General features: G+C 38.4%; 2 protein-coding genes across 4 annotated transcripts in view; one reads left to right on the top strand and one right to left on the bottom strand.

Annotated features, from left to right (window-relative positions):
- Positions 1-6,207, top strand: part of LOC121868472 (uncharacterized protein DDB_G0284459-like) — a 96,169-nt gene extending 89,962 nt beyond the window's left edge. For all 3 annotated transcript variants that reach the window (XM_042369134.1, XM_042369131.1, XM_042369133.1), the window contains exons 10-11: positions 2,512-2,928; positions 3,539-6,207. In XM_042369134.1, coding sequence (XP_042225068.1) covers positions 2,512-2,928; positions 3,539-3,630 — 509 coding nt within the window. In that variant the 3' untranslated portion in view covers positions 3,631-6,207. The remainder of the gene's footprint in view (positions 1-2,511; positions 2,929-3,538) is intronic.
- Positions 6,208-13,062: 6,855 nt separating this feature from the next.
- Positions 13,063-27,251, bottom strand: part of LOC121868480 (eukaryotic translation initiation factor 4B-like) — a 33,558-nt gene continuing 19,369 nt past the window's right edge. The window contains exons 9-15 of the mRNA XM_042369146.1: positions 22,418-22,483; positions 18,048-18,213; positions 17,518-17,667; positions 16,896-17,033; positions 16,325-16,490; positions 15,987-16,124; positions 13,063-13,116 (exon numbers count right to left, since the gene is read on the bottom strand). Coding sequence (XP_042225080.1) covers positions 13,063-13,116; positions 15,987-16,124; positions 16,325-16,490; positions 16,896-17,033; positions 17,518-17,667; positions 18,048-18,213; positions 22,418-22,483 — 878 coding nt within the window. The remainder of the gene's footprint in view (positions 13,117-15,986; positions 16,125-16,324; positions 16,491-16,895; positions 17,034-17,517; positions 17,668-18,047; positions 18,214-22,417; positions 22,484-27,251) is intronic.

Here is a 27,251-nt window from a genome sequence, read left to right as displayed (position 1 = left end):
AAATTAAGAATGTTTAGGAGCGTCACCCGGGGTCACCTTAGTGAATGTAGAGGATCATCACTCAGGCTGTAAGGGTTACTGACTTGTAGAATAATTAAATACATTTAGAATATTTCATATGTTAATTATGCTGTGTATTAAGTTTTAAATCACCTTTATATACATTTTATGAAGACTATACTAATCTTACCATTTAAAGGGAGTGTTCGGCTGGAGCACGAAATTTGTTAATAATTGATCAATCAATATCAATTTCCTGTCAGATATTAAGGACACCAGATACATTGTTCTTATACTGTACCCCTGTATCGGTTCTGCCTAAAGCCTATGGTAATCCCTGATACAGTAATATCTCTGTTAGCCGTAATCCCTCAAACCCAGAACTCTCCGATAGACGGAATTGAAATTTTCTCGGAAAATTGTTCTGAAAGCTGTAATTTTCCGGAAAATTCCACCTTTCAGAACGATTTTCCAAGGGGCGCATTTTCTGGAGAATTCTGAGAAAATTTTCACGATACCTAGAAAATCACGGAGAATTCCGGGTGTGGGGGAGTTTTTTCCGGGTTTGAGAGATGAAAATCAGGCGCATTTTCTGGAAATTCTGAGAAATATTTTCCAGTACACGGAATATTCTGGGGATGGGGGATTTTATTCCAGTTTTGGGATATGATATAATGGGCTATTTCAAGAACTTTCGAGAACATGTTGTCTTTTACCTGGAAAATTCCGGCGGCGAGGGATTTTTTCATGGCTATGAGAGAGTCGTCTCGTTACCTGGAAATCTCTCATTCCCGGAAGTGCTCAGCACCAATTGTACCGGCAAATGGAGATATCACTGCACCTGATTTTTCCCTTATATTCTCATCAATTTTCAAAATCCTCCTACTTCATAACTTCTTGCTAGATTGCGTTAAAATTCATGTGGAGTATAGGTAATTTACTCCTCTTGAACGTGACATACGGGTATTTATGATTATTGCTTTCATTTTGGGTGCATGAACTTTTATCATAGCTTTCCATTTTTTCCTACAAATATTTTTAAAGATAAATCAGCAAATAATATGCCAAGTCAAATATAAAGACAATCTATATGTTCAGCCATGCACAATATGTTATTCTACTACGTACTTAATTTTTTTTTATTAGAATCTGCCCATAAATGGATGAACCTTAGGGATTTGAAGATTTGAAAAACTCTTTTGAGATACGGACCGATAATGGTGGGCCGAGAACAATATGTGGTCGAACCTCTCGCTCGCTTCTTTAATGAGTAACTGAGGCTCAAAACTCTCGTCCTGTTGATACTTAGCTGAGAAAGATGCCAGATACTGAGTTTTACCAAGTGATTATTGGTATTACTTTACACCAAAATACAGTGTTATCCTCGTTAGCCGGAACAGTTGGTGCTGAGCACTTCCGAGAATGAGAAATTTCCAGGTAACGAGACGACTCTCTCAAAGCCGGAAAAAAATCCCTCATTCCCGGAATTTTCCAGGTAAGGGAACAATGTTCTCGGAAGTTCCAGAAATTGCCCATTACATCATCTCTTGAACCCGGAAAAATATCCCTCATCCCTGGAATTTTAAGGGTATCGGAAAAATTTTCTTGGAATTGTACAGAAAGTGTGTCCCTCGGAAAATCGTTCCCAGAGCCGGAATTTTCCGGAAATTCCGACTTTTGGAATGATTTTCCGAGAAAATTTCAATTCCGGCTATCAGAGAGTTCGGGGTTTGAGGGAGTCCGGCTAACTAAGATAATACTGTATTGTTATAAATACTCTTCTACAGCTTTTGCTTCGTAAATAGAAGGGCCCTTTAAATAAAGGGGGGGGGGTGTAGAACAATCACGCATAGCTACATTAATATTAGGAATTATGCAATCAAAATACATCGGCATATAGCCAAAGGCAACAGCTTTCCTCAGGAATTTTTCAGAATATTTTCGTAATTTTCCAATTTTCATCTTTTTTTTCAGTCGGACGCTCCCCTTAAGCAAGTTAGTTTTCATTTTCAGAAAAAAACGGTTACTTGTTCTGAGAACACTTGACATATTATGTTGCATTTCGGCACATTAAGTCATAACGTAGATGCCGACCAAGGATCTGGGTCCAGAACTTAAATTGAATAATTTGTGTAAATTAAGGACTCTTGAAATAAACACATTAAAAATACTGTATTCAAAATAACATTTATACTGTGACTGTAAGTTTTAAATTACTTTTATATACTTTGGTGGTAAATATTTACTGTACCATTTAAGTACATTAGTCTTCACTTTCCAGGAAAAAAGCCGTTTACTCGCTCTGGAAATGCGTGATCTAACTTTACAAGTTCAAGAAGTGAAGGCAGTCGAGTGCAATGTCGACCACGCTGTCTCTAACAAGCAGTCATGGCTATTGAACCTACTTTCACAATACACTATTTTATATAAACTTGATATCTGGAGTATCATGTTGCTTTAAAAGTAGAAAAGAAAACATACTGTACTAATATTTTACCCTCTTATGCTCAGAGCCGACGGTAGGAGTAGTCAGCAGTAGCAGTCGTGTTTCTGCACAGGCAGACTCCACCTCTGACTCTCCATCACCTGCTTCGGCAACCTCAACAACTACTGCTGCAGTAGCAGGCAGAGCTACAGCTGGGGGAGTCAGCAGTAGTAGTAGTGGTGGTGGAAGTACAGGAGGTAATCTGTCTGATGGAGAAGCTGCTGCTTCCCCAACCCCTTCTTCTTCTTCATCCTCATCCTTCAGCACCCAGCAACACAGTCCTCCTCAGGCTCCCATTCTAGTTAGTGGAGGATCAGTATCACCAGGGGAAGCAGGACTGGTGGCAAGTTCTGATGGTGGACCCCTAATTGGTTCACAGAAGAGGAAGGCACGAAAACAGACTATTACGAGACATGATCCTGTTCATGGTTCGCTGCGTAGAGGTAAGTTGATTGTTATTTAGTTGAATATTTTTATATAGAGGAAGGTTTTTGTTATGACAGGTGAATCATACATTGACCAAATATTTCTTAACTGTATTCAGCTGGCAATGTACAAGCAACTAATCAGCCACTGACTTAAGATTGAAAATCTTTGAAGATTCGCTGGCCATGTTGAACATTTGACAAGAGTATACAGTAGTTGCAAGTAAAAAATGAAAAGGATAACTTTTAATATTTAATTAAGATTGACAAATAAATTATTGTAAATTTTAGTTAGCTTACTTGATGCTGTCCTTTGGCTAGATAGTGATTACTGCAATTATGTATGGACTGTATTACCTTGTGATTGTACAGTAGTACAAGAAATAGAGATTGATAAAAGATGAAGTACAGTACAGTATATTGATTTTATATGAAGTATGTGAGGATATGCACCTTACTATTCCCTCCTTTCCTATGTATGTAGCATAGGTTACTTCATCCACCATCAGAACTGCAAACTTATATGATTTTAAACATTCCAGTAACATTAAAATAGGTGTACAGAACTCTTAACCATAATGACTATAGTAAGTGTATACATGTGTAACTTTTTCTCTTCCCTTTACAGATACGAGTGTTGTTGAGCAGAGTGTCCTGACAAGCATGGGTCTGGCTGCTCTGGCAGAAGTGGCACTTAGTCAGCCAATTATGAAACTCTGAACAGGTTAAGGAGTGGTAAAGAGAACAAAGTTTTAAGTAGACTAAAGGAACCAGTGTTTGTATTATTACAAAGTATACTAGCACATTTACTGTTGTTATTAATAGACAATGCAATAGTAATTGCAGTCTGATATCCAAAAATCTTTATGAATTTTCTTTTCCAAGTTGTTAAAAAAAATGAAAATTTAATTTTCAAATTATAAATGGTTTTATACATGATTAAGATATATTTATGTATCCCATGTTGAACTGATTGGTCTTCAAATTACCCTGGCCTAAATGTGCATGACTCAAACAATAATTGCCTCAGTGGAAAAACCATATACAGTAATTTGTTTTCAGTTCTGGAATTTCTTCAAAGTTCTGTGATCTCTAGTGAGTCTGAAACTAAAAAAACAAACAAAACAAAACAAAGAATTCCTAACTGAACTGAAAACTTTCTCTGTCTGTGACTTAACTTGAAGTTGGCTGTGGAGAAGTACCGGGGTAATGGGCATCCTGTAGCCGACACCAGAGGCCATGTTTGTGCTGCCTTATTGGCTGTTAAATTTCTCCACATCTTTGACCTCTTGAGCTGGTCTACAGGAGTAACATGTTACAGTGATTTTTGAGAATTTATCTGCATATAAGACAGTACCTTTACTCCCATGACAGCTGCAGAGTTAAGATATTTCAAGGAGAATTTTAAATATATATATATTTGTGCAGTATTTAGATGGAAACAGCGATGATTGTGCTCAAGTTGCAGGGTGATTGAAACAATATGTGTGATGGTGTCTGTGATTTGTAATAGCTTGTTTATGCTTAAAGTCTTTCTGTATCGGGATTCTGTGTACTCATATTTGACCAAATTCTTAAACCTTGAAGATAAGGAAAACAATTTGCTAATCATTACAGGAAGTGACCTTTTGTAATCAGTAAGATTGTTAGCTTGTTTTCTAGCCCTCAAGAAAAAGTTTAAGAAAGGAATCAGTGATCTTAATTGTTTTTGAGTCACTAGTACTTCAACTGTGAAGTGTGCTTCAGTATTGTCTGCTCTTTCACCAAGAACTGAGAATCATGAATCTCTAACTTTCCCTGGTGCTTGGGTAATTAATCCACAAAATTTCTTCAAATTTAATGGACAGGCTGGTGAGAGGAATGGGAGGACTGGTCCATGCCCCTCAAAGGCAGGTTTGGTTTGAAGCACACCACCCTATTTTGCCAAATATATAAGCCTTTTACAAATTTTGAACTATTTTCAGGTCTATGACTAAGGGAACATGAAGTACTGTGTGAAGATCTTCTTAATATATAATGTTGTAATTTTGATAATTAGTTTATTGATAAAACTGAACTAGAAGTAAAAGCATAGACAGTTGATGTCATCACCTTAGGATCTCCCTATCCTCAACTACTGCCTTTTCCCTTGACATTGTTACAATCCAGAGAAACATCGTTTGTGACTGGTGAGCACCGTAGCCAGGTGCCAGTGTCCTACACCTCTGAGGTAGCATCTGTGTATTAATAGATTTATCTTTGTTTTTGTTTCTTTCCCTCTCTTAGCCTGTTGATAATTTTCTATTTACGGTTACAGCCTGTTAGATATTTTGTATCCTCAGTTTACCATATCCACTTTTAAAAGAGTGAGTATATTATTATTTTTAGCACTTGTTCAGAACATTATCATTTCTTTATAGTTTGCCAGCATTAGGTGTTCTATTGTGGATAGTCAGTGTGACAAATATAAAGAATATATTATTGATATAAAAGTATATTGATTTAAATGTCAAGACAATTTCCACCAGCAATTAGTGATGAGGAGTCAGCTTATTGTAACAGGTAGATGCTCACACATATACTAGTATCACCAACTGTTGAGGATAAAAATTAATACAAAGCCCGTACCTGATTCTTAGGGAAGTGTATATCTGTTGAAACCCTTTAGTTATCAAGATGTTTCAGGTGCAAACTGTTGGTTTTTACATCGTAATGTAGAAAAATTGAGGGCTTCAGTGTAATGGTTTACACTCACTGATTAAGCCTGCGTATTTTAGTGTGTTCATAGCCTTTTACTAATATGTACTTCCACTTTCACTTAAGTGCACTTGCCAGAAAGTTAGACCTGATAAAGTTGCTTGAACTGAAATTTCTCAACTTTCAAAAAGTTTAAATATTTATACAAATTTCAGTTTAAACTACAGGTACAGAACAATTATTGGGGCTTAAACTTTTACAAGAGTTGCAGTTTTGCTGTTGGTGGTAGTACTATGGAGGAAGAATTTACCCTATCTAGTTTGTTGAGTAGTCTGTTATTGATATTTGTGACACTATGAGCGATTTGGAACCTGCTCAGGTGCTTCAATAAGGCTGAGGTTGCTGAAACTGTGAACATGAATGCAAGCCTTTACAGATAACCTGGATCTTAGGGTCAAGTCGCTGATCTCGTCACGTATAATTGATGATTTGAGTAACTCATTTGGGAAAGACAAGTGTGCATTTATGTATTATATTGTAATATAAAGAAGAGTAAAAAATTCCCTATATATGCAGATATATATGAATGATAATGTTAATAAATCTATTTATTCTAAACTACGAATGACTTTTACACTATTCAACATCCTTTATTATACCCTTGGCTTGTACCAGACATACAAGTTAAGTGACACCATTATCTAAGACTACATTTGGCTATGGAGCAGTAAACGGAATTCCTAAATCATTAGGAGAAAGTACCACGAGATTTTTTTACTCTCAATAATATACAAGTAATCTCCCTGTTAGCTGGATTCCTGGTCCCTGGAACTCTCTAGGGGCCGGGCATCTTTTCTCAGCTGGGAAAAACGCACTATAGTTTAGAGTCTCTGGAAAACTCCCTTGTACAGAGTGGAAATTTCCAGCGGGGCTGTGCTGCAACAGGAAATCCAGGGCATTCTCGCCCCCATCGTCTTCCCCTCCAAACGGGAATGGGACAACTGGCCGCCGCCATCTGGCCGCAGCCCAGTTTGGTTAGGTTTGGTTAGGTTAGGTTAGGTTAGGTTAGGTTAGGTTGTCAACAAAAAGTTCCATATGGCGGCCAGTAAAAAGCAGCGAGTTTCCCGCAGCCAGTGAGGCTGCGGCCAGATGGCGGCGGCCAGTTGTCCTAGACCCCCTCCAAACGCCCTTAAACCCATGAATTGAACTCCAGTGCTTTTGACTGAGAGTTGCTGGCCACATAATATGCCATACACCACTTCCAGCACATAGAGGCCCATCCATTCACCATCACCACAGACCACAAATCCATCACCCATGTCCTCCACCGACAGACCAACCATCATTCCCACCGGGTCACCAGGCAGCTCTCAGACATCGCCAAGTTCACCTCTGATGCCCTCTCCCTCAACATCTTGGCCGTCCACCCTTCATCAGGAACCATCGACTACCCTGCCATTGCCCAAGCACAAGGAATCCAGGTAAAAAAGTCACAGAAAAAAGTCACAGGAAAAAAAAGTCAGGAAAAAAAGTCACAGGAAAAAAAGAAAAGTTAATTATCGAATTCTGCCAATGACCATGAACTACAACACTTCACCACCTCACCCTCCTCACTCGACATGGAAATCCCAGACTTTCAAATCCACCTATGGTGTGACACCTGCAGTTGCTCCTGGCTCTTCATACCCCTCCCCTGTTGGAAAGCCATCTTCAACCATTTCCACAACCTTGCCCATCCAGGGATACACCCCTACATCACGCTTGTAACCACGCTGCCACTTCCCAGCACCAAGCTGCACTGTACATCCAATACAATATGTATACAGAGAGCACATTGTGAGTTTCCTTTCTCCATCCCATCCTGAGTACAAACCAACAACTCGTTCCCCACAAATGGTGACCCCCGGAGATTCGCACTCACACAGGATGGAGGAGAAACCGATCACTCTCCCAGTCTTCAAGCAACATGGAAGACTGGCTTATCCACACAGAGGCAGCTCTCATCGGCTCTACAGCTACTGTCTCTACACCGCAGGTACACCCTAGAGCAGCTCTGCGACTCTAAGCAGACAGCCTCTCCTCTTCCTGCCCCAAGCACCACGTCCTAGTTAGAGAGAGTATGTGAGAGGCAGAGAGTTTGTCAGTGGTGGAGTGTGTTTGTCAGATGTAAAGAGCTTTTGTGACAGGTAGAGGGAGTTTGTGAGAGGTAGAGAGCATTTGTGAGAGGTAGAGAGAGTTTGAGAGGTAGAGAGCATTTGTGAGAGGTTGAGGCAGGCATATATACTTCAATCTCAACTCTATGGTCTCACATAAGGTTACAGAAGCAAAACATTTCAGTCTGATTGAGTGGGGTTCAGACTTGCTCAGACAATTGAGGCATTCAACACATGATCTTGAAGGCATTGCGGGCTCCATAATATGGTTCCGCAAGGTTGGGGATCACTGCTGCACAGTATATATATAAATACTACATATACAGGGTCTTGAATATTGTATTTGGACAGTAACATAAACACAGGTGTCAAGATTTCTCCTGTACGATTTTAAAGAGAATTAGTGATGATTGTGTGTGTGTTAATATATTGATGTAACTGTGACCATGACAGCAGAATGGTTAGAGCAGGCAATTCTTTAATATAAATTACTGTACTGTAGTTGTATACTGTACTGTATATAGTTGCATGGATTAATAATGAACACTCGTCACAATAGGTCCTCCAACAGCTGGGCACGACAGATTTCAGAATGAGCACTATGGCTCGTATCATCTCAGGCTGGTCGAGATGCCTGGTGTAACCCATATCTCGCTTGTTGTCTACCAGTATGGAAATCCGTAGAAGCTCCGGCGAGACAGAGAGGTGCCAGTCTTCTCCTCTCACCACCCACTTTCCCCTGCTTCGATGCCATCAAAGTGACCAATCACATTTTTAGAATAGAAACGTGACATCATAACCAAGGTTGTATACTGAGCTGCCACACCCTTCTGCCTCTTCCTCCTCTACACTCTAGCTGACTCATCAACCTGTGGTGGTCCTCTCCAGTCTCATTACAACCCAGCTAATTTACAGTATGCCAAGTCACTTACATATGTATTTTCTCTTAGGTCTAGGGACGTGGCAGCCTTAGATACGAACTGAGTGTAACAATTGTGTCCTACCTTGTGATTATTCATATTAGGGCACAACAATTTCCTGGCCAGTGATCTTACTAAGTGCTACTCTGATTGCATGCCGTCACAGTATTCTTGTTCTTTTTGTTTAATTATCTCTCAGAAGTGATTTTCTGAAGCCTAGAAACATCATTACACTTATTATTTATAATTTTTCTTGGGATCACAACTTATTTATTCACGAGGTGGAACTTATGGTTAACTTTCTTACCTACTGTAATATTAGGTTTTGAGTGTTTTAGGAATTCTGTATTATTTTCACTTCTTTAATTTATGAACCATAAATTCTTTCCCATTCCATTGGTTGCAAAGTGACTCAATATTTGGTAAAAATATAGGTTGCTTGTGTTTATTGTATTTACAGGTGAAAAGTAATTTAATTTGCAATATAACATCTTACAAGAACAATGTTCTCATGTCTCGTTTGTTTTGTTATATTGTACGACCATTAGAGCGTTCAAAAACTTTTTGTGGCAGGTGTACAGTACAGTACAGGTACTCCTCGACTTACAACAACCCGGACATAAGACTGCCGTAGTCGTATAAAATATTTTTCAAATTACAGTACGCATTTCCTAGTACCGAAACGTTTCCGTCCCGTACGACAGCGTGGGCTGGGCCGCCTCGTAGTGTACAGCATACATGCCATAGCCCGCTCAGTTGGTGTTTGGCCGTCGTTGTTGTTAGTACACGACAGTTGTATCAAGTTATTACATATTTTCATTCATTTCACTCTTACAAAGAATCCCTAATAATTAAAAATTTTCTAATAAACCCTTGCGGGCTCCAAAACATGGTTCTGCGGGTGCCCATGAACTACAGGTTGGGGTCCACTAGTATAGATGGTATAAAATTATGCATTTTGTATACTCTACTGTATCTTCAACAAAAAATTGTGGTATTATCTGTGCAGTTGAACATGTGTACTGTATAAACTTTTATTTTGAACACTCTAAAATAGAGTATACTTAACCTTTTACCTCTCTGAACAACTTGAGGAACAGCTAGTGTACAGTACATTAAGTTCCTAAAAATGCGAAGTTATACGAAACAACATTAAGCGGATCAATTTTCCCCGTAAGAAATAGATAAAATACGGGAGTTACGTTCCTGAGCCTCCCTTTGCCCCATGAAATACATATACAGAAAATCATTGCCATTTTTATAGAAAATAATGCATACATATACAACTACTAAGTTTGTATAGGTACTCACCGATGGGCGGAGGCGGTAGAGCGAGTGTGTGGTGGGTAGTGCAGCAGAGGAGGCAGATAGTGGGAGGGAAAAAGTATGGCGGGAGCAGAAGAGGAGGGTGGGAGCGGAGGAGGGCAGGAGAGGAGAAGGGTGGTGAGTCACTGAGACTCTGCGCCAAGCCAAGAGAGCATAGCGCGGCCAGACGAGAGCGGGTGATGCACCGTAAAATGTAGTCTGTGACGACGCAAAACTACGTAGTATTGGATCACCAGGACGCTAAACGAGTTTTTGGTCTCTAAAGTTTAGCGACGTAGTACCAAAACAACGTTAAGCGCGAACTTACTGTACTGCAACTGAGACCTGTAGTATGTTTTAGTACAGTCAACCCTCACTTTACGCGGTCCCACATTCCGCGTTTCCACGTTTACGCGGTGCCCTGCCAGAACCCAGGATGCTCACATTCCGCGGTGGGTGTACCCCTTTACACGGTGAAGTATAATTTTTTTTAATTTAGCTCATAAAATTCATACAAATTATCCGGCCAGAATATAATTTACATTGCTGGAATTCTTACAATTTGATGATCATTTTGAATATAAACATCATAGATTTTGCATTAGACATACAAATTTTAGATATAATGTTTACTCTTGAGTAAATATGTTATCTTTTGTGCAAAATATATGACAATTGAATTACAAGGTAATATTGAGGAGGCATTATCCCAGTCAATGCAATGCTTATTATCTCTCATATGAATGAACAGAGCATTGGATTCCTGGTCTGTCCTAACACAGCATCAAAACAATCAAATATTATAGTAGTAGTCAATAACTTCCTGCAGCTTTTAATATAGTGTTCCTTTTTTCTTCACGGGATCTCAGAACAATACTAACTATAAATAACAACTAATATGGAACAGCATAATAATTCATACCTCGTAGAGTTTGATCCAGATATGCATTACAACAGAGGTTTCTTGATATGCTGCTGATAATTTTTGTTTGTGAAATGGTCACAACAAACAACTTAACTTGTACAGTATTCAGTTGTGCTGGTGTCTTTCCACTAATGTCTACTGCTTTCATTGTCATAATTGTCATTTTTCATTATAAGCATCTGGACAAAGACATACTGTAATATAAGTCTTGAATTTTTCACAAAATATCTAAATATCACTATAAACCTTGTGTGTAACTAAAAACAATCTCATAAGCTTTCAGAGAATTCTTTATACTAGGAGAATGATGTTGCATTATCTGCTTAACTGTTAGTGGTGTGCAATGTAACTTCTTCACTTATAATAATGATTAATTTATGCAAAGGTTGAACAAAATTATATACAGTGGCTATTTGACTGCCAGTCCTGTGCACACATTGACTACATTATTGCATCACAACTAAATACAGCATTGTAGTCTCAGTATTGGCTGAAATAATGAATAATAAAAAAATAATTAAAACAAAACACCATGGCTATTATTTATTATGCAAAAAAGTTAACACATTTAATATCTTTCCCATATAAATTATGGTACTCAAGTAACATAATAGTACAAGCATAGTAATTTTGTATCAAATGTAATAAACACACAATATATCCTATGTAAAATGGGGAAAAAAGAAAAGCTAAGAAAATTGTTTGAGCCTATTCAGTAAAACATCACACGAGGATTACAGTGCTGAAGTAGAAAAGCCATAAGTTCCTAAACATATATTAAATTTACAAAGAGCTACAATATTTGCGACTAGGTATTAGTGGCATTTTTGTATATATCTAAATATGTGCATTACCTTTAATAACCTGCATGAACTATTCCCATCTGGATAAAAACACTGGAGCCATGCTCAAATATTCTAATGTTTATATAATCTTAAAGGCATAAAAACTTATATAAAACACACTTAAATTTACACTACCATATTTTGACAGCTAGCAGCAGATACAACAAGACTATTTGACATAGACTTAACCTATTTAATATATTACTAACTGGCTCCATCCCTGGCTAGCCATGACTGCCTCTCCTGTTGTGCTTCACCTTGTCCACCAATCCCACAAGGTCACCTGTGAACCTCAATACCATACTGTACCTCAGTGTCCCTTGACCCACGTGCATGCGAGGGCAAGTAAGTGCTCAACACCAAAGCACCAAATGTGAAAACGTGACCGGAGTGACATGAGAACGGTTACTAGTACTCTGGGGGTGTCCATATACAGCCTAGATACTCACCACTGTACACATTTTCCAGTGAGAGGTGATTGACTGGCCTGGGCACATGGAGCTCAACACAGCCGTTTCGAGCAGTCATCACAGCTTGAGAAGGCTTCTCTGCTGCTGCTGCTCCCACCAACACAGTGAGGGAGGTCAAGAGCTTAACATCACAGTCAGGATCAATACTATCACACCTGGGAAGCTCAAGTTAACACATCATTTTATGCTCTATCCATGACACTGTGCCCCAGCATGTGACTCACAACCACCACTTTTAGGAAACAAGTCGGGAAGGGAAACAATTGAAACTTTTAAACAAGTTTTAATAAACTCTTGAATTGTCATATTACTATCTAAGAAATTTATTAAATAATTATACAAAATATATATTTAACAAACACCGAGAGGTATAAAATCGCATGCTGGGGCACAAAATCGAAGAGAAACAGATGTGTACTGTTGGCAAACAAGATTACTAGTCTCCATTAAGCTCAGCAAATAACCACATAGATCAACCTCATAGGTGCTCTGCCATCCTACAGCAGGACAAGAACAGAGATCATCAGTCTGTATGTAACAAGGGTATGCGAACCAGGCAATACATCGCCTCACTTCACAATATTGTTCATCGTGTGCCTCAAAAGGCCATCTCGTCACATGTGAACCACATGCTTCTGGCACCTCAATCTGAGGCAGCGAGGACATCACAGAGCACACGACTGTGCCATCTGACACAGACTTATTCTCGGCTTCCATGATAGGCATGGAGGGCAGTGTGTGCACGTCAGGAAGGTTGTCCCACATAGGTGAGACATACACAAAGGCAGGTTAGCCAGCACAGGGGGATCACAAGGTCATATAACCTATGACCTTCACACATCACACAAACTCGAAAAGCTAATCTTCTGCCTCCAAGTCCAAACCAGAAAACTTATTGGTTGTATCAAGAACCTAAAAAAAGAAAAGAAAAAAAGAAAAACATTAATTAAAACATGTAATTTTACACACACACACAAGTAATATCTCCATTGGCCGGAATCCCTCAAACCCAGAACTCTCCAATAGTCGGAATTGAAATTTGCTTGGAAAATCATTCCCAAAACTGGAATTTTCTGGAAAATTCCAGTTTTGGTTATGATTTTACCGGTCTGCACGAATTTGACATGTTCCCTAACCTGTTTTTAATGTTGATTTCAGACATGATTTCATTTTTCATCTATCATGCAAGGTTTATTGACAAATGGAATCCTTGAGGCAAAGGCCATTGTTCAGTGTTGCATCAGCAGCTGTAGTGTTAAATCTCCCTGTTTTGCTCTACTAAGATACCATTCCTGAAGTAAATATGTCTTCTCGTGGATGTTTGAACAATCTAAACGTATTCTGCTACATGTGTGAGGGCTTTGTTGTACATAAACAATGACAAGAAATAACCGCATTCGTGAAAAATGCCTACTTTGGAGTGAAAATAGGTGATTTAGATAAACCATGGGTGCCACATAAAGTATGTCGCACTTGTGTTGAAGGTTTAAGACTGTGGAAATAGGGTAAGAAAAAAGTTATGCCATTTGGAGTCCCTATGGTATGGCGGGGGCCTAAAAATCATGGTGATGACTGTTATTTTGCTCTGTGAAGATAGTGGGATATAATGAAAAAAATAAACAAGGAATCATTTATCCCAACATTCCATCTGCCATGAGACCAGTGCCACATGGTCCTGAGGTTCCAGTCTCCATTCCGCCAGATGTGTTGCAGTCCGTGTCATCAGAAACTGACCGTGATTCATCGTCAGTTAACGGAAGTGATGTTTATCAACCTGAAGATGCGGTTAGGGATTTAAATTTACCAAAGGAGTCTGCTGAACTTTAAGGACCTAGGTTGAAATCAAAGAATTTATTGAGCAAAGGCACATATTTTTCATGGTATAGGCAATGTGAACAAGAACTAGTTAATTACCTATACAGCTACTGAATGGAGGCTGTTCATTGATTCTTCAAAAACAAGTCTCAAAGGAGTTTTACTTCATAATGGAAATGTATTTTCATCAATTCCTGTGGCTCACTCTGTTCATCTTAGGGAAACTTATGAAAATTTGCAGATACTTCTAGAGAAAGTTCATTATAAAGATCATGGTTGGTTGGTTTGTGGAGATTTCAAAGTCAATGCTTTGTTGCTTGGTCAACAGAGTGGACACACGAAAATGCCAGGTTTTTCGTGTGAGTGGGACAGCAGAACAAGATGTAAACATTGGGACAAAAAACACTGGCCACCTAGACAGGCTCTTGTGCCAGGTTCAAAAAATATTCTACATGAACCATTGATTGACCCTATGAAAGTGCTGTTGCCTCCTCTACATATTAAATTAGGGTTAATGAAACAATTTATAAAAGCCCTGGATAAGGAAAGTGATTGTTTCAGGTACATCTGCAGGGAATTTCTATCAGTCACATATGAAAAAAATCAAAGCTGGCATTTTCGTGGGCTCTCAAATCCTAAAGTTAATGTTGGACCACCAATCTGAAGAATCGATGAACCAGTGTGAGAAAGAAGCATGGAATCGTTTCAAGAATGTTGTGTATAGTTTTTTAGGCAATAGAAAAGATCTAAACTATCAAAACATTGTTGAAGGTATGTTGAATAACTTTAAAAACATGGGTTGCAATGAGTGTAAAAGTGCATTCCTTACATTCCCATCTTCGAGTATTTTCCTGAAAATTTATGTAGTTTAAGTGAAGAACAAGGTGAAAGATTTCACCAGGACATTAGGGAAATGGAAAAGAGGTATCAAGGAAGGTGGAATGTGAACATGATGGCAGACTACTGCTGGATGCTGAAGAGAGGTTGTGCCAGCAAAAAGATTGCCAGAAAATTGAAAAAAAAAAAAAAGTTTCACCCATCCTAGGAGCATAATATTATGATCATACATATTCATATACTGTGTATCATTTCTTTCTGTATTTGCAGACAAATGGCCTTAATCATAATAATCTTTAGGTTTAGTTAACTTTGAAGCCTACTGAATTGTCTTATTTGTAATATCTTGTCATATTTGTATATGTTTAAGTCATATTATCTTGTCTTATTGGTAATAAAGTGAGACGTGATAGACCAAAACAAAGTTTATTTTATAAATCCTTGATAAGAAACCAATCATAATCACATCTCAGTTTAAAAACATCATTCACCTTTTCTTAAAATGCAGACCGGTGTTTTCTGAGGGGCACATTTTCTGGAAAATTCAGAGAAAATTTTCCCAGTACCTGGAGAATTCCGGGATGGGGGAGTATTTTTTCTGGATCTGAGAGATGATGTAATGCACAATTTCTGGAACTTCCGAGAACATTTTTTCGTTACCCAGACAATTCTGGAAAATTCTGAGAATGAGGGATTGTTTTTTCGGCTTTCAGAGCTGAAATAACGCAACATTCTGGAATTTCCAAGAACCTTTTTTCCGTTACCCGGAAAATTCCGAGGATGAGGAATTTTTTCCCGGCATTAAGAAAGTCGTCTCATTACCCGGAAATCTTTCATTCCCGAAAGTGCTCTGCATCAATTGTTCCAGCTAACGGAGATATCACCGCGTGTGTTTGTGCGTATATATGCACAAACAAAAGTATCAGTTTTATCTTTATTCTTCAAAATTATCTATTCAATGAATCACTATCTTTTTAAATACTGTACAGTACATTAATGCAGTGAACAACATATGGAGAGAGAGCTTTGGGGAATCATTTAATGCCAAAGTCCATAGTAATATGTGTCACTCTTCAAAGATTAGATACTGTATAAATAAGTAGAGTATAACATAAGGACACAGCACTAACCGGTTCGTCATCCTTGGGCAGTTGTGCCCGGCGTGGTGGCGGTGGCAGGTCGTTGTCCACAGAACTGCGGCCACCACCCCCACCGTGATGATCATCTTGATCTCTTCTGTCCCGATCATCCAGATGGGGTTTTCTTTCCTTCAATAACAGATAATAAAATATAATGAAAAAGACAGTTAAAATAATAATAATAATAATTTTCTAAGAAAATGGTAGATGGATCAGCTGTGGTAGACACTGTACTGTACTGCAGATGTGTACCAAGTCATGCCCCAGGATTATAATGAGTACAGTACAGTACTCAGGAAAAAATCACCTGGCCAGTCATCTTTACTCACCACTCTACCTTCCCGAGGATTGATCTGCCGTTCGCTCGGTTGGTCGTCGTGGTCTCCTCGGCGAAGGTCTCGCCTGTCGTCCCGGATGTCGTCGTGGTCTCCTCGGCGGTGGTCTCGCCTGTCATCCCGGTTGTCGTCCCGACGCTCAAACCGACGGGGTTCGTCTCTTTGTGGAGAACAATCGAGGAGTCGTGTGAGTAATGAGGAGATAACTATTTTCAAGGTAACTATTACACAATATTGTGGGGGAATTCAAGGTTAGAGGGAAGTACTGAGTACTGGAGTATGAGTCTCTCATTGGAACTTATAACCAAAAGTCGACCAAATAAACTTGCATGATTCCAGAAGAGATTGTACTGAAGCAAAGCAATTTGTAGAAGGTTGCACATACTGTACTGTATAAGCTGAACTGTAATAAATATTGTAATATTTTGTGTCTAGTACTGGGACAATATCATAGCTAATATAATAAGCAGGCCAGTAGCTAGAAGTATAAAGAGAAAGTCTTCACATAAACAATACCTAAAAATGAATCCAACACCCGTTAACACACCAGAGTTCAATCACTTACTTGCTACCCCCACCATCATATTTTCGTAGCTTCTCTTCAATTTGGCGTTCACGAGCAGCCGTGTCCACAGGCTTGGCATTTCCAAAAATACCACCACTACTACCACCACCACCACCACCACCACCGCCTCCTGTTTCTCTGCAGATTATAAGATATCCATTATGTTACAGGAAACAATAACTTCAGAATAACTGTTACACATTACACTAAAAGAAATGAACTGTTTATCATATCAGTACGAGTTGATTAGCTCTGTATAACTGGTTAGTCTTGAGCCCCAACCTGTGTAAATAGGATATTAAACTGTCTTTTAGAAGGTTGAAACTTTAAACCTTCATAAAACTCACTACCTTTACTTTATATATTCCTGCCATACACAGGACCAAAGTCAAGCCATATGTTATACTAACCGCTTGACAGGAGGTTCCTTTGTGATGTGCTTGTTTTCAATTTCTTTTTCGCGAGATGCTGTATCTACAGGTCGAGCTGCTCCAAAGATGCCACCGCTGCCGCCACCACCACTGCTGCTGCCGCCGCCGCCGCCGCCACTGCCACCACCACCACCACTGCTGCCGCCGCCGCCACCACCACCACCACTGCTCCCACCACCACCACTCAGTGCTCCCCGCCACCGCTCCCACCGCCACCGCCACTGCTCCCACCGCCACCACCACTGCTCCCACCGCCGCCGCCGCCACCACCCCCACCACTATTCAAACTGGATTCTTTCTTCTCTTCACCTCCTGCACCACCTCTAGGTATCAAGTTTAACCTAAAAAGGAAAATACAAATATTAAAGCACCATCATATTATACAGGACAATGAGAAGATGGTTGGGGCTAGCATGTAACAGATAACAACAGTGGAAAAGTTGGTAAGTTTTCATATTGCCACATCTCGTACCTGTGCCCTCCCAGCCCGTGGTACATTCAAGTGAAGGCAACTGTACATGAAGGTGAACTGATGTACATCAATATACCATCCCACATACACAATGGAAGGGGAAAAAATGGAAGTGATTGAGCACAGCCAACGTGTGACATAAAAGTGTACCCGTGAAGAATCTGTGAAGATGTGTAAAGATCAGTTTGTGTGGGAAGTGATGCCATGTAAGAGATATGTAGAAACACAAAACAAGTTCAGAAAACTTACTTAGGACGTTCTCTTGGTCCAGAACTTTCCCCGCCGGAGGAACCCCTTGGTCCTTCACGGTCACGTCTCCAAGGATTATCTTCACGGAAACCTCCTCCTCCTGCTCCTGCTCCTCCTCCTCTCCGGTCATCATCATAGCGACTTCCACTACCCCCAAATCGTCCACCTGTATTTTGGAATTTAATGAAAACTTTGCGCATGGGATAAAGAGAAGAGCAATAAAAAGAATGTCATGGTGAAATTACACAAGGCTGCAGCTAAACTAAAACTGTACGACTCCTTCAACCAATGAGGCTGCAAGAAGACGCCTTTAACCTGGACAGTCCTGGGTTTGATCCCAGATAAGGAAATGTTTCAGTTGCACTAGATATATGCAAGATAATGTGCACTGTATCTATTTGCATAGGACATGGCAAAATGGCGATAGAGATGCATAAATGGAGGAAGAAGTAATGTGCTGTATGCTGGAGGTACAGTAGAGCGGTGCGGGGTGTTCGTTACAAGTTGAGGGAAATTGACACACTTGAGCAGAGGTAACATGTGTATGAGAAAGGTGCCAAAATGGATTTAGTGTCCAGAGAAGTTCAGTGAGCTTTGAGTTCTGGTATGACTTGTTTACAGAAGGCACAGAATGCGACTGTGGTAACCCAATAGGAGAGATGAAAAGACAATTATGCTGTTGTAATATATGACTACATTTACATATCATAAATCTAAGGTGCAAGAAAAACATCCCGACTCACTACTGCATAACATGAATTTGGACAAAATGATTATAAAAACAGCATGCCCAGAAATGAAGCAACAAAATACACCCAAGACAACTTAACCTTGAAGACACAGAACCAAACACAGATTATGAACAAAGGTAAAGTATCACATAAGCAAAAGATTGAATAGATGTGTGAAGCAAATAGCGAAATAATATATACTTTACTGTTTCTTCTATGTGACTACCGCTGTACAGTATAAGTGGTCACTGTTATTTGCCTCACCTTTACACATAATCACATAATCGTCACTCATCAACAGAGGAATACTTCAGATTACTTGCCGAAACTGAGTAATAAGTCGATGCATGGGCTACCTATATAGTTTATGCAGTACGTACTTTATTATTATCTGTTAAGGTCTACTGCGTTGTGTTTATTTTAAGTCGAACTTTATTACTGAAAAATTAAAATACTATGTTGCTTATTCTTTAGTTTATTATAGGTTACAGTGACTAGGACTTGGATATTAACCTCTCCCTCTATTAACTTACCTCTCCTGAATGTAGTCCCCCATATTATATTATTTCTTATGGTAAAATATTTCCCTCTTACCATAGTCACTTCATTATTTGTCTCTACACGTATTCAACGATCTACAGCGACCCTGACAAATAGCTGGGACCAACTGCATGATTATTATACCAACTCTATTTTCAGTAAAGCAAGTAAAAACAATAAATAATGAAGGACTGAATTATGAAGCCCCAATTTGCGAATAATGGATCCGAGTTAAAAAATAAACCTTATATAATTTGATTACCGTTCATGTTATCAATGATCCAGTATTGTTCCACTAATTATTAAACAATGTGTGTTTCAATTATTTAAACTTCTCTTCTCACGTTGGTACCGTATATCACTGAAATCTGTCAAAATTCATAATTCTTGAAAATTTCACTTTATGTACTGTAGTTACTTTCGGACATACAGGTACAGTAATGATCTCAGGATCTGAGTTTAGAAGCTACAGTATAACTTTCCAAACAGTGTTGTAATTATTGTCAATTGATGATCCTTGAAATAGTTTCACTCATCTTGTAGTTATTTTGCTAATTACATAATTTGAGAATGTGTTAAATGTTATATTTATGAGTTTTATAGTAAGAAGCAAGGTTCAGATCTATTTGAAACCTTAATTTCAATACAGTAGACCCTTGCCAACCATGAATTCCACGTATCCACAGTTTTCACTCTGTACATTTCACCGACTGTGACATTTAGTTTTATATTTCAGTGGATTAGCGTGGCCCCTTTTTTCCTCCACACGGCATCCCATTTCCCGCCACTGCTCTCCGCGTTCTCAGTGTCGTGATCTCGTAGCGTGCGGACGTACTGTGCTGTTCTGTATTCTCTCACTTATTGTTTACTGTAATATTTATTTTACCTTTAACTATGGCCCCTAGGTAAATACCCTTCTACTCTACTGTAAAATTTAATATTGTTGTACCATTTAATTCATATTAAGCTACTTTTATATGTATCCGACTCAAATTTAATTAAATACAAGTAATATTTTGTAAAGGAACAGTCAAGTTAGTTAGGCTTTGACGAGTGTTATCCACAGCCATGGAACCTGACCCCCTATTTCCCATAAGCCTTTAGTCTTGCCAATTGCAGCTGGTGAGGGACTACTGTAATAATAGAAACTACTGAAAGATCAGAGTGTACTATACCTGTACATTACTGTACTTAATATAATTCCACTTCTTTTAACTTGTAAATGTTTGTGAAGCAATATTTATGAATTTTCTAGTTAGAATCAAGCTTTTCAGAAATATAAAACCCTTACTTTACAATAATAATAATGATAATAATAATAAAATAGTCAAAACAAAACACCACTTTCTATTATGTGTATCTGCCAAGAGTCCCAAATTTTCCAGAATATCCCAAACTATGATCACATAATATACTGTACAGCTCTGACAAGTAAAAGAGTTAAGTTAACTTGCCCAAATACACAGAAAATAAAGTAGAAGAAAGTACAGACTGTACACGTTTTGTTCTGTGAAGTGATCTGGAAAATGAACTAAATCTTGACATAGTGTATAAGCTTATGTAACAACACCCCTTCTCCCCTACATAGGTAGGTCTTGAATGGTCATCACACACTCCAGTACACTAAAACCTCCATAATTCTTAATATGTCATAATTTGGCTATTTTCAGAAATTTCGAACTTGAATGCCAGTAGCTACAGTATAAATCAGACTAGCATAAATAGAAGAAATGTGTTTCCAGTGTCTGTACAGTCCTGTACTGCCCCAGACTCATGTTTAACACCTTCATGACAGTCAAATCATATTCACCAAATATTGTAAAACAAAACAGTACTACAAGTACTTCATAAATAAATTAAAAACAAATTCCAAACTCATTTAAGACATCAGTACAGTACCCTCACTGGAAGGAGACAGGCTTGTCACTGGAGCGTCTCTCACTCTTGTCGTATCTAATACACTTATAAAAAAAAACTATAGTGTATCTATATTACAAACTTTTGTCTCCCCAAATAATTTCACCAGATATTGTAAGACGCGTAAATATACACTTATACACTACTGGACACCCGAGTGTTTTGTTGCCCTCAGATTCACAGTGTGTAGCATACAGCTGTTACACATAATAAATCCCCTCCAGCCCATCTTATTAAAATAGCATTTTTATATTTCATAAATTACTATTTTCAATAAAAAACCACCGGACATTAAGAAACAATATCTTAATTAGATTTATGGACTATTCAGCCAGGTTACTGCCCTATGGGAGGGGGGGGCTGGACTTGTTGGTGGCAAGCTGTGAGAGGTTTGGTGTGCACCAAACTGAAAACAGCAGCCACATGGCACCTCATGTAGGGTGGCTTACCATCAGGATGGGAAGACTAGTGCCACAGATACTATAATTCTGTATTGAGAAAACTTACATTTGGCAAGGAACAGTGTACCGAGATGCAAGCAGTAGTACAGAACATGATTTTGAATATTCAACTAGTACATAACTTACTTTAATTTGCATCTTGTAAATTTCTAGTCAGCAAAGGGTACAGTACTTGCACACACAATAACCAAATTGACAGATACTGAACTCTTAAGAGCCTCTATTATCATATCTCATGGAGGTTTTACTGTACAGAATCTCCAAATTCTGATGAATTAAGATTTCTGTCATCAATACCAACCCTTCCTTACCCAACCAATGTGACAAATACTGTACAGCAAACATCAAGGTTCTCTTTTCAGCAGGGAGTATTGGGAGGTGTAGTTATATTTTGTCAAGTAATTCTCATTTCACAATTATTATTCTGATCAGATGGTGACTCTGAGATCTCTTCACAAGACATTTAATCCCAGAAAAAATAAATCAAAGAAGCATGCAACTGGAGAAGAGGGTAAGGGAATGGCGCCACATATCATGACTCGACTCTACATATTCTAAAGTTCAAAATGGCAAAAACTCTTTCACTTAGAAATGAACACCCCTTAAAACTAAATACTAAAGCACATATTAACAATAATAATAATGATAAAAAAGCATGAGAATTATACCAAGCAGCGGAAAGGAAGGTGCATTAGCCATCATGTTCAGGGCTTTTGCTTACCTCTGTCCCTGTCATAGCCTCTGTCTCTGTCATATCCACCTCTGTCTCCATACCTGTCCCTGAACCCTGCACCAGCAAATTTATAAAAAAAAAGAAAAAAAAAAAAGAAGGGAAAATCAACATTGCATTCACACACCAAAAAATCGATTATTTGTGTTGAAACAATGTACGAGAGATCATACCTTGCACAGATTCACAGTTCAAGTCCACTATATACCGTACCTATCATGCAGAGTACAAATACATGTATACATTAGCTAACAAAAGCATTCAAAAGATCTTTCACAAAATCAACAAGAACTTTAATTTTTTTTATACATGAACCTATACAGAAGTGCAATACTGTACCATCATGTTGCTGGGTTACAAACTTCCTCAAAAAAAACTTACCGACCTTTAAGCTTTATATACAGTAATTAACTACCCATCTATTATTCTAAAGCTGATCATAAATAATTACCAAAACTTACATCTAATTCTCACAAAATTATCTCTAAATTTCTGTAAAACCTCCATCGTGCACACACCCCTTTCCACCCCACACATTTTGCCAAGATGGATCGGGGGAAAGCAATGTGTGTGATGTACTGTTCTGTTCTAATCAATTTACCTCTTTTATAATGTGTATTACCTGTACACCTGTCAACGGGTTAAGTCATGCAGGCGATATATTCTAAAATGGATGAAAATGCTGGAGTTGGAAGAAAGGAACTGAAAATAATAATAGAAGGAAAGAGAGAGACATAACCAAGTTCTGTAGGAGCACATAAGAGAGTACATTATACTAGTGTTGTGTAGGTGATTCTGATGATGTCATAGCCAGGGCGTTTATTAAAAGATTAGGTGGATGGGCAAGAAAAGATACGATGAAAGCAGCTGGGGACTCAGGAGGCTGTGCCATATACAGTACAAGTCACCGCACAAACGAGACGAATCACTGTGGTGCCGAAGGATGGTGAACTAAGACCAGCAGGTTAAGTTATTTTATTACAACCATTGTTTCAGGAATGAACTGAATATACCAAGATGTCAGCTGAATTGATCAACTTGGCAAACGGCTGCTGCCTGAGTAAAACTCTCGAGGAACAGTATAGAAAGAGAAACGGGAGAGGGGTAGGGCTCTCGGGGGATGTTCCGAGTGATGGGTGGTTTGTGGCCTCTCTTGTTTTACCTGCAGCCATCACTATAGTCCACAGATTCTGGGAGAGTGGGAGGATCTTTAATACCAGAATTCTAGCATCACAAACACACGTGGTCAATATAAGCTAGAAACTGGCGAAGCTTTTCGGGAAATATAAATTTTGTGTGCCAGTTTTTCCATTTTTAACCAGGGTATAAAGTTATCCTTTGATGCTACAGTAATGCTGTATCTCCATTCTCTGAATCCCTCTTAGCCAGAACTCTCCAATAGCTGGAAATTAAATTTGCTCGGAATTTTTTCAGAAAATTCCCCTCAATTCTGGGTTGAGAACGATTTTACGGGATTGAAAATCAGGTGCATTTTCTGAGGTTGAAATACCATAATGCACAATACAGTATCCGGAAAATTATGAGAAACTTTTCCCGGTACCCGGAAAAATTCCCGGGATGAGGGATTTTTTTCCGGGTTTGAGAGTCTTCTCGTCACCTGGAAATCTCTCATTCCTGGAAGTGCTCTGCACCAATTGTTCCGGCTAATGGAGAGATCACTTTTACATTTACTTCCAGAAGGCTTTTGTGATCAGACACAAGTGTCTATTTTTTTAAAGATGACCACAAGTTTATCCAATAACTGATCCCCAGATACATTAATGCCTTCTCATTAAGGTATTTGACCAAGGTTAGCTGACAAAGCCACGGGATATTTATTTTCAGTAGCGTCCTTAGGCCAACAGCATCTGGTGTTCTCATGTGGTCACCCAACCAAGTACTGTATTAACCAGACCCAACATTGCTCTCAGATACACTGTCCTCACCTTCTCTTAGACCACAACACATGTTCCCTCAGCTCTACATAGCTCCTATATAGTTACGTGTAGTTTGCCAACGTTTATTAAGGTGGAAGCACCAATAGTTCAATACTGGTAAACATATTTTTTCACTGCTACAATAAACAAGTACAGTACAGTTATATAACATTCTTATCAACATCACTGTAGACAAGAAATTTGGACTAAAGTGGTATGCTCAAGTTACCTATCTCAAAAGTTTGAAACTTTTTGTCTTTGAGAAGAAAATAAATAAATAAAGCATAAATATTCCTTTATCCAAACACATACCCATATTTGACAAGCAAAGGAACTACAGTGATCCCTCGGTTAACGAACGCCTCGGTTAACGAATTACCTTCCATAAGATTCTTCACTTCGGTTAACGAATTCCATAAATAATTTTTCCCAACATGTTTTCGCCTGCTTTCGCCTGCTCACCAGCTGTAGTATTGGTCCGCCAATACAGTAATAGGTTTTAGGGCTTAAATTCGTTACCATTTGAGTAAATATCAAGAAGGTTGTACTATTCAATAATTTTCCAAGTCTTATCTTAAAGTTTTTAGTCATTTTAACAATTATTTAACATAATTGAAGTACAGGAAACTAGTTTTTAGAGCGCCAAATAGCCACTTGACTCACCCAAAATGGCGTCAGTTTGTGTCCCTGCTCAGTGGAGGAAGCATCTTGCTTGAGACTCTCTTGAACATAAACTATTTTTACGTTTTTACAGTACAATTATTAGTCATTCTGAAGTTTATTTTACATATTGACAATATATAATGCAGCGCAGTGTTGATTTAAAGAAAATAATCATGAATTACACCTAGTGAACTAAAATTTTATGGGTGAAATGGCGGCATGGGGTGACTTCGATTCCACCCCAATGCCTTCTCTTGTCCCTTCTCCTCCACCCCCACCTCTAATTCCCATCATCATCATCAACCAGGAGCCTTCTACATGCATACCTCAAAGTAAGTATACTTTACTGCATTTATTTTTAGTTTGTATGTAATTTTCGGTGACCTGGAACCAATTACCCAAAATCCCATTGAAACAATGGTTTCGGTTAACGAACGACCTTCTGGAACAAATTGTGTTCATTAACCGAGGGACCACTGTATAGTAAAAAAAATAAATAAAAAATAAAAAATCTGATTAATACTGTAGCTGCAAAATGAAATCGGATATCAATCAAAATCAGTTTTTTAATTGAAAGTCCTCACCCACGAGAGGACGGGGTGGCTGCAACAAGACTTAAAAATAAAATGACTAAACATTAAAATAAATTAAAAGCTAGAGCATGTTGAAGCAGGCATACCATCATCAGCTTGAACACCTAAAAGGAAAGTGATGCCAGCAAAATAAAGTATTTCCATATTGATAAAAAACATTACACATATAGAACATAATCTAAATATGACACCCACCTGGGAAGGGCAAGATGGAAACAAAAGAGAAAAAGTCTGAAGTCTTGCAAATTGTTTGTTTTCAACCATTAAGAGAGAGTGGTGGTGGGGGGAGGGGGGGGAGCACTGAACCTCATGTCCAATAGAACTGGGTCCCAATCCTATTGCTGTACAGTATTTAGGTTAAGTTGGAACCCAATTGGGGTCTACTAGCTAAGTCAACCAGAAATTTTTATTGGCTTACCGTATATACTCGTGTATAGTTAGAGTTTTTAAGACCAAATTTTTAGGCAAAAATTTGGGGGTCGTCCTATACATGCGTAATAGTTTTGTTAGGTTGAACCCGTGCATGATGGGAAGGGCGAGGAGCAACTTTTAGCTTCAGACATGAAAAATATTTACCATTTACTGCCAGTAAACAATGGAAACGTAAAATATGTACCAATTAGTAATGAAAAGTTGTGCAGTTCCTTCAGCAAATGAAGCTCACCAACTTACAATAGGCTAAATTACCTTACAATGTGCTTTCAGTAGTCTATGTTGAAGTTCTTAGCATAGGCTAACTTATTATATCATATACGGTATCACAGTTCTCATTGATCTACAAAAAATACCGGTAATAAAAACCTTTTCGATATTTCACACTTAATATAATACCCGGTAATCTACTTCAACCTCCAATTGTTTACAACGACGCATGACGCATCACGCACCACCAATTGTATCAGCTACACGGTACAAGTGTTTTTCGAATCGTTTTCAGTTAAAAAACTGTTACATCACATGTATATTTTACCTTAACTGTGCCTGAATGAATATATTCTCAGAATTAAATAGTAGTTTTGCTGAAACGTGATATATTTTAATGTAAAATAGGATAAAATACATGACGAAAACAAAAGATTTTACCTAACCTTCCGATGTTCAAGAGAAGTTACTCGTTTTTTTAATAGTTTTTGGTTAAAATATTGTTATATTACAATGGTATTCTATTCATACTGTGCTTGATATAACGCATTCACGGAAATGTAATATTTTTGCTGAAATGACGTACGTATTACAGTGGAAAGTGGGATAAAATCGTGAAGAAAACAATGACTTTCGCTTTCTTTCGTTCAAAAGATGTTACTGTAATTGCTTTTCGAATGGTTTAGTGAAATAAATACTTGAATGGAAATACCCGTATACAATATTTTTGTTGAAACTACCCGCGTTTCAGTGTAAAGTGTCGTAATAATAAATGGTAAACAATTTGCCTTCGGCACTCGTGTTTCAGGCACGGTGAGCCTCAGTTTATAGGACGTAGAGCGTTTTTAGTGAAGGTTTTGTTGTTCCATTACCCTAAAAAACGTGGGTCGAACTATAAACGAGGAATATCATAAATTAACTATTTCTTGGTCAAAAAATCAGGGTCGGCCTATAAACGAGTATATACGGTATTTAATATTTTCTGGTTTA

The sequence above is a fragment of the Homarus americanus genome, unplaced genomic scaffold, assembly GCF_018991925.1.
Source record: "Homarus americanus isolate GMGI-L3 unplaced genomic scaffold, GMGI_Hamer_2.0 scaffold7585, whole genome shotgun sequence".
In the NCBI taxonomy this organism is placed as follows: Eukaryota; Metazoa; Arthropoda; class Malacostraca; order Decapoda; family Nephropidae; genus Homarus; species Homarus americanus.
Note: the sequence above shows the minus strand (reverse complement) of the source record. Positions and strands in the feature narration are given on the sequence as shown.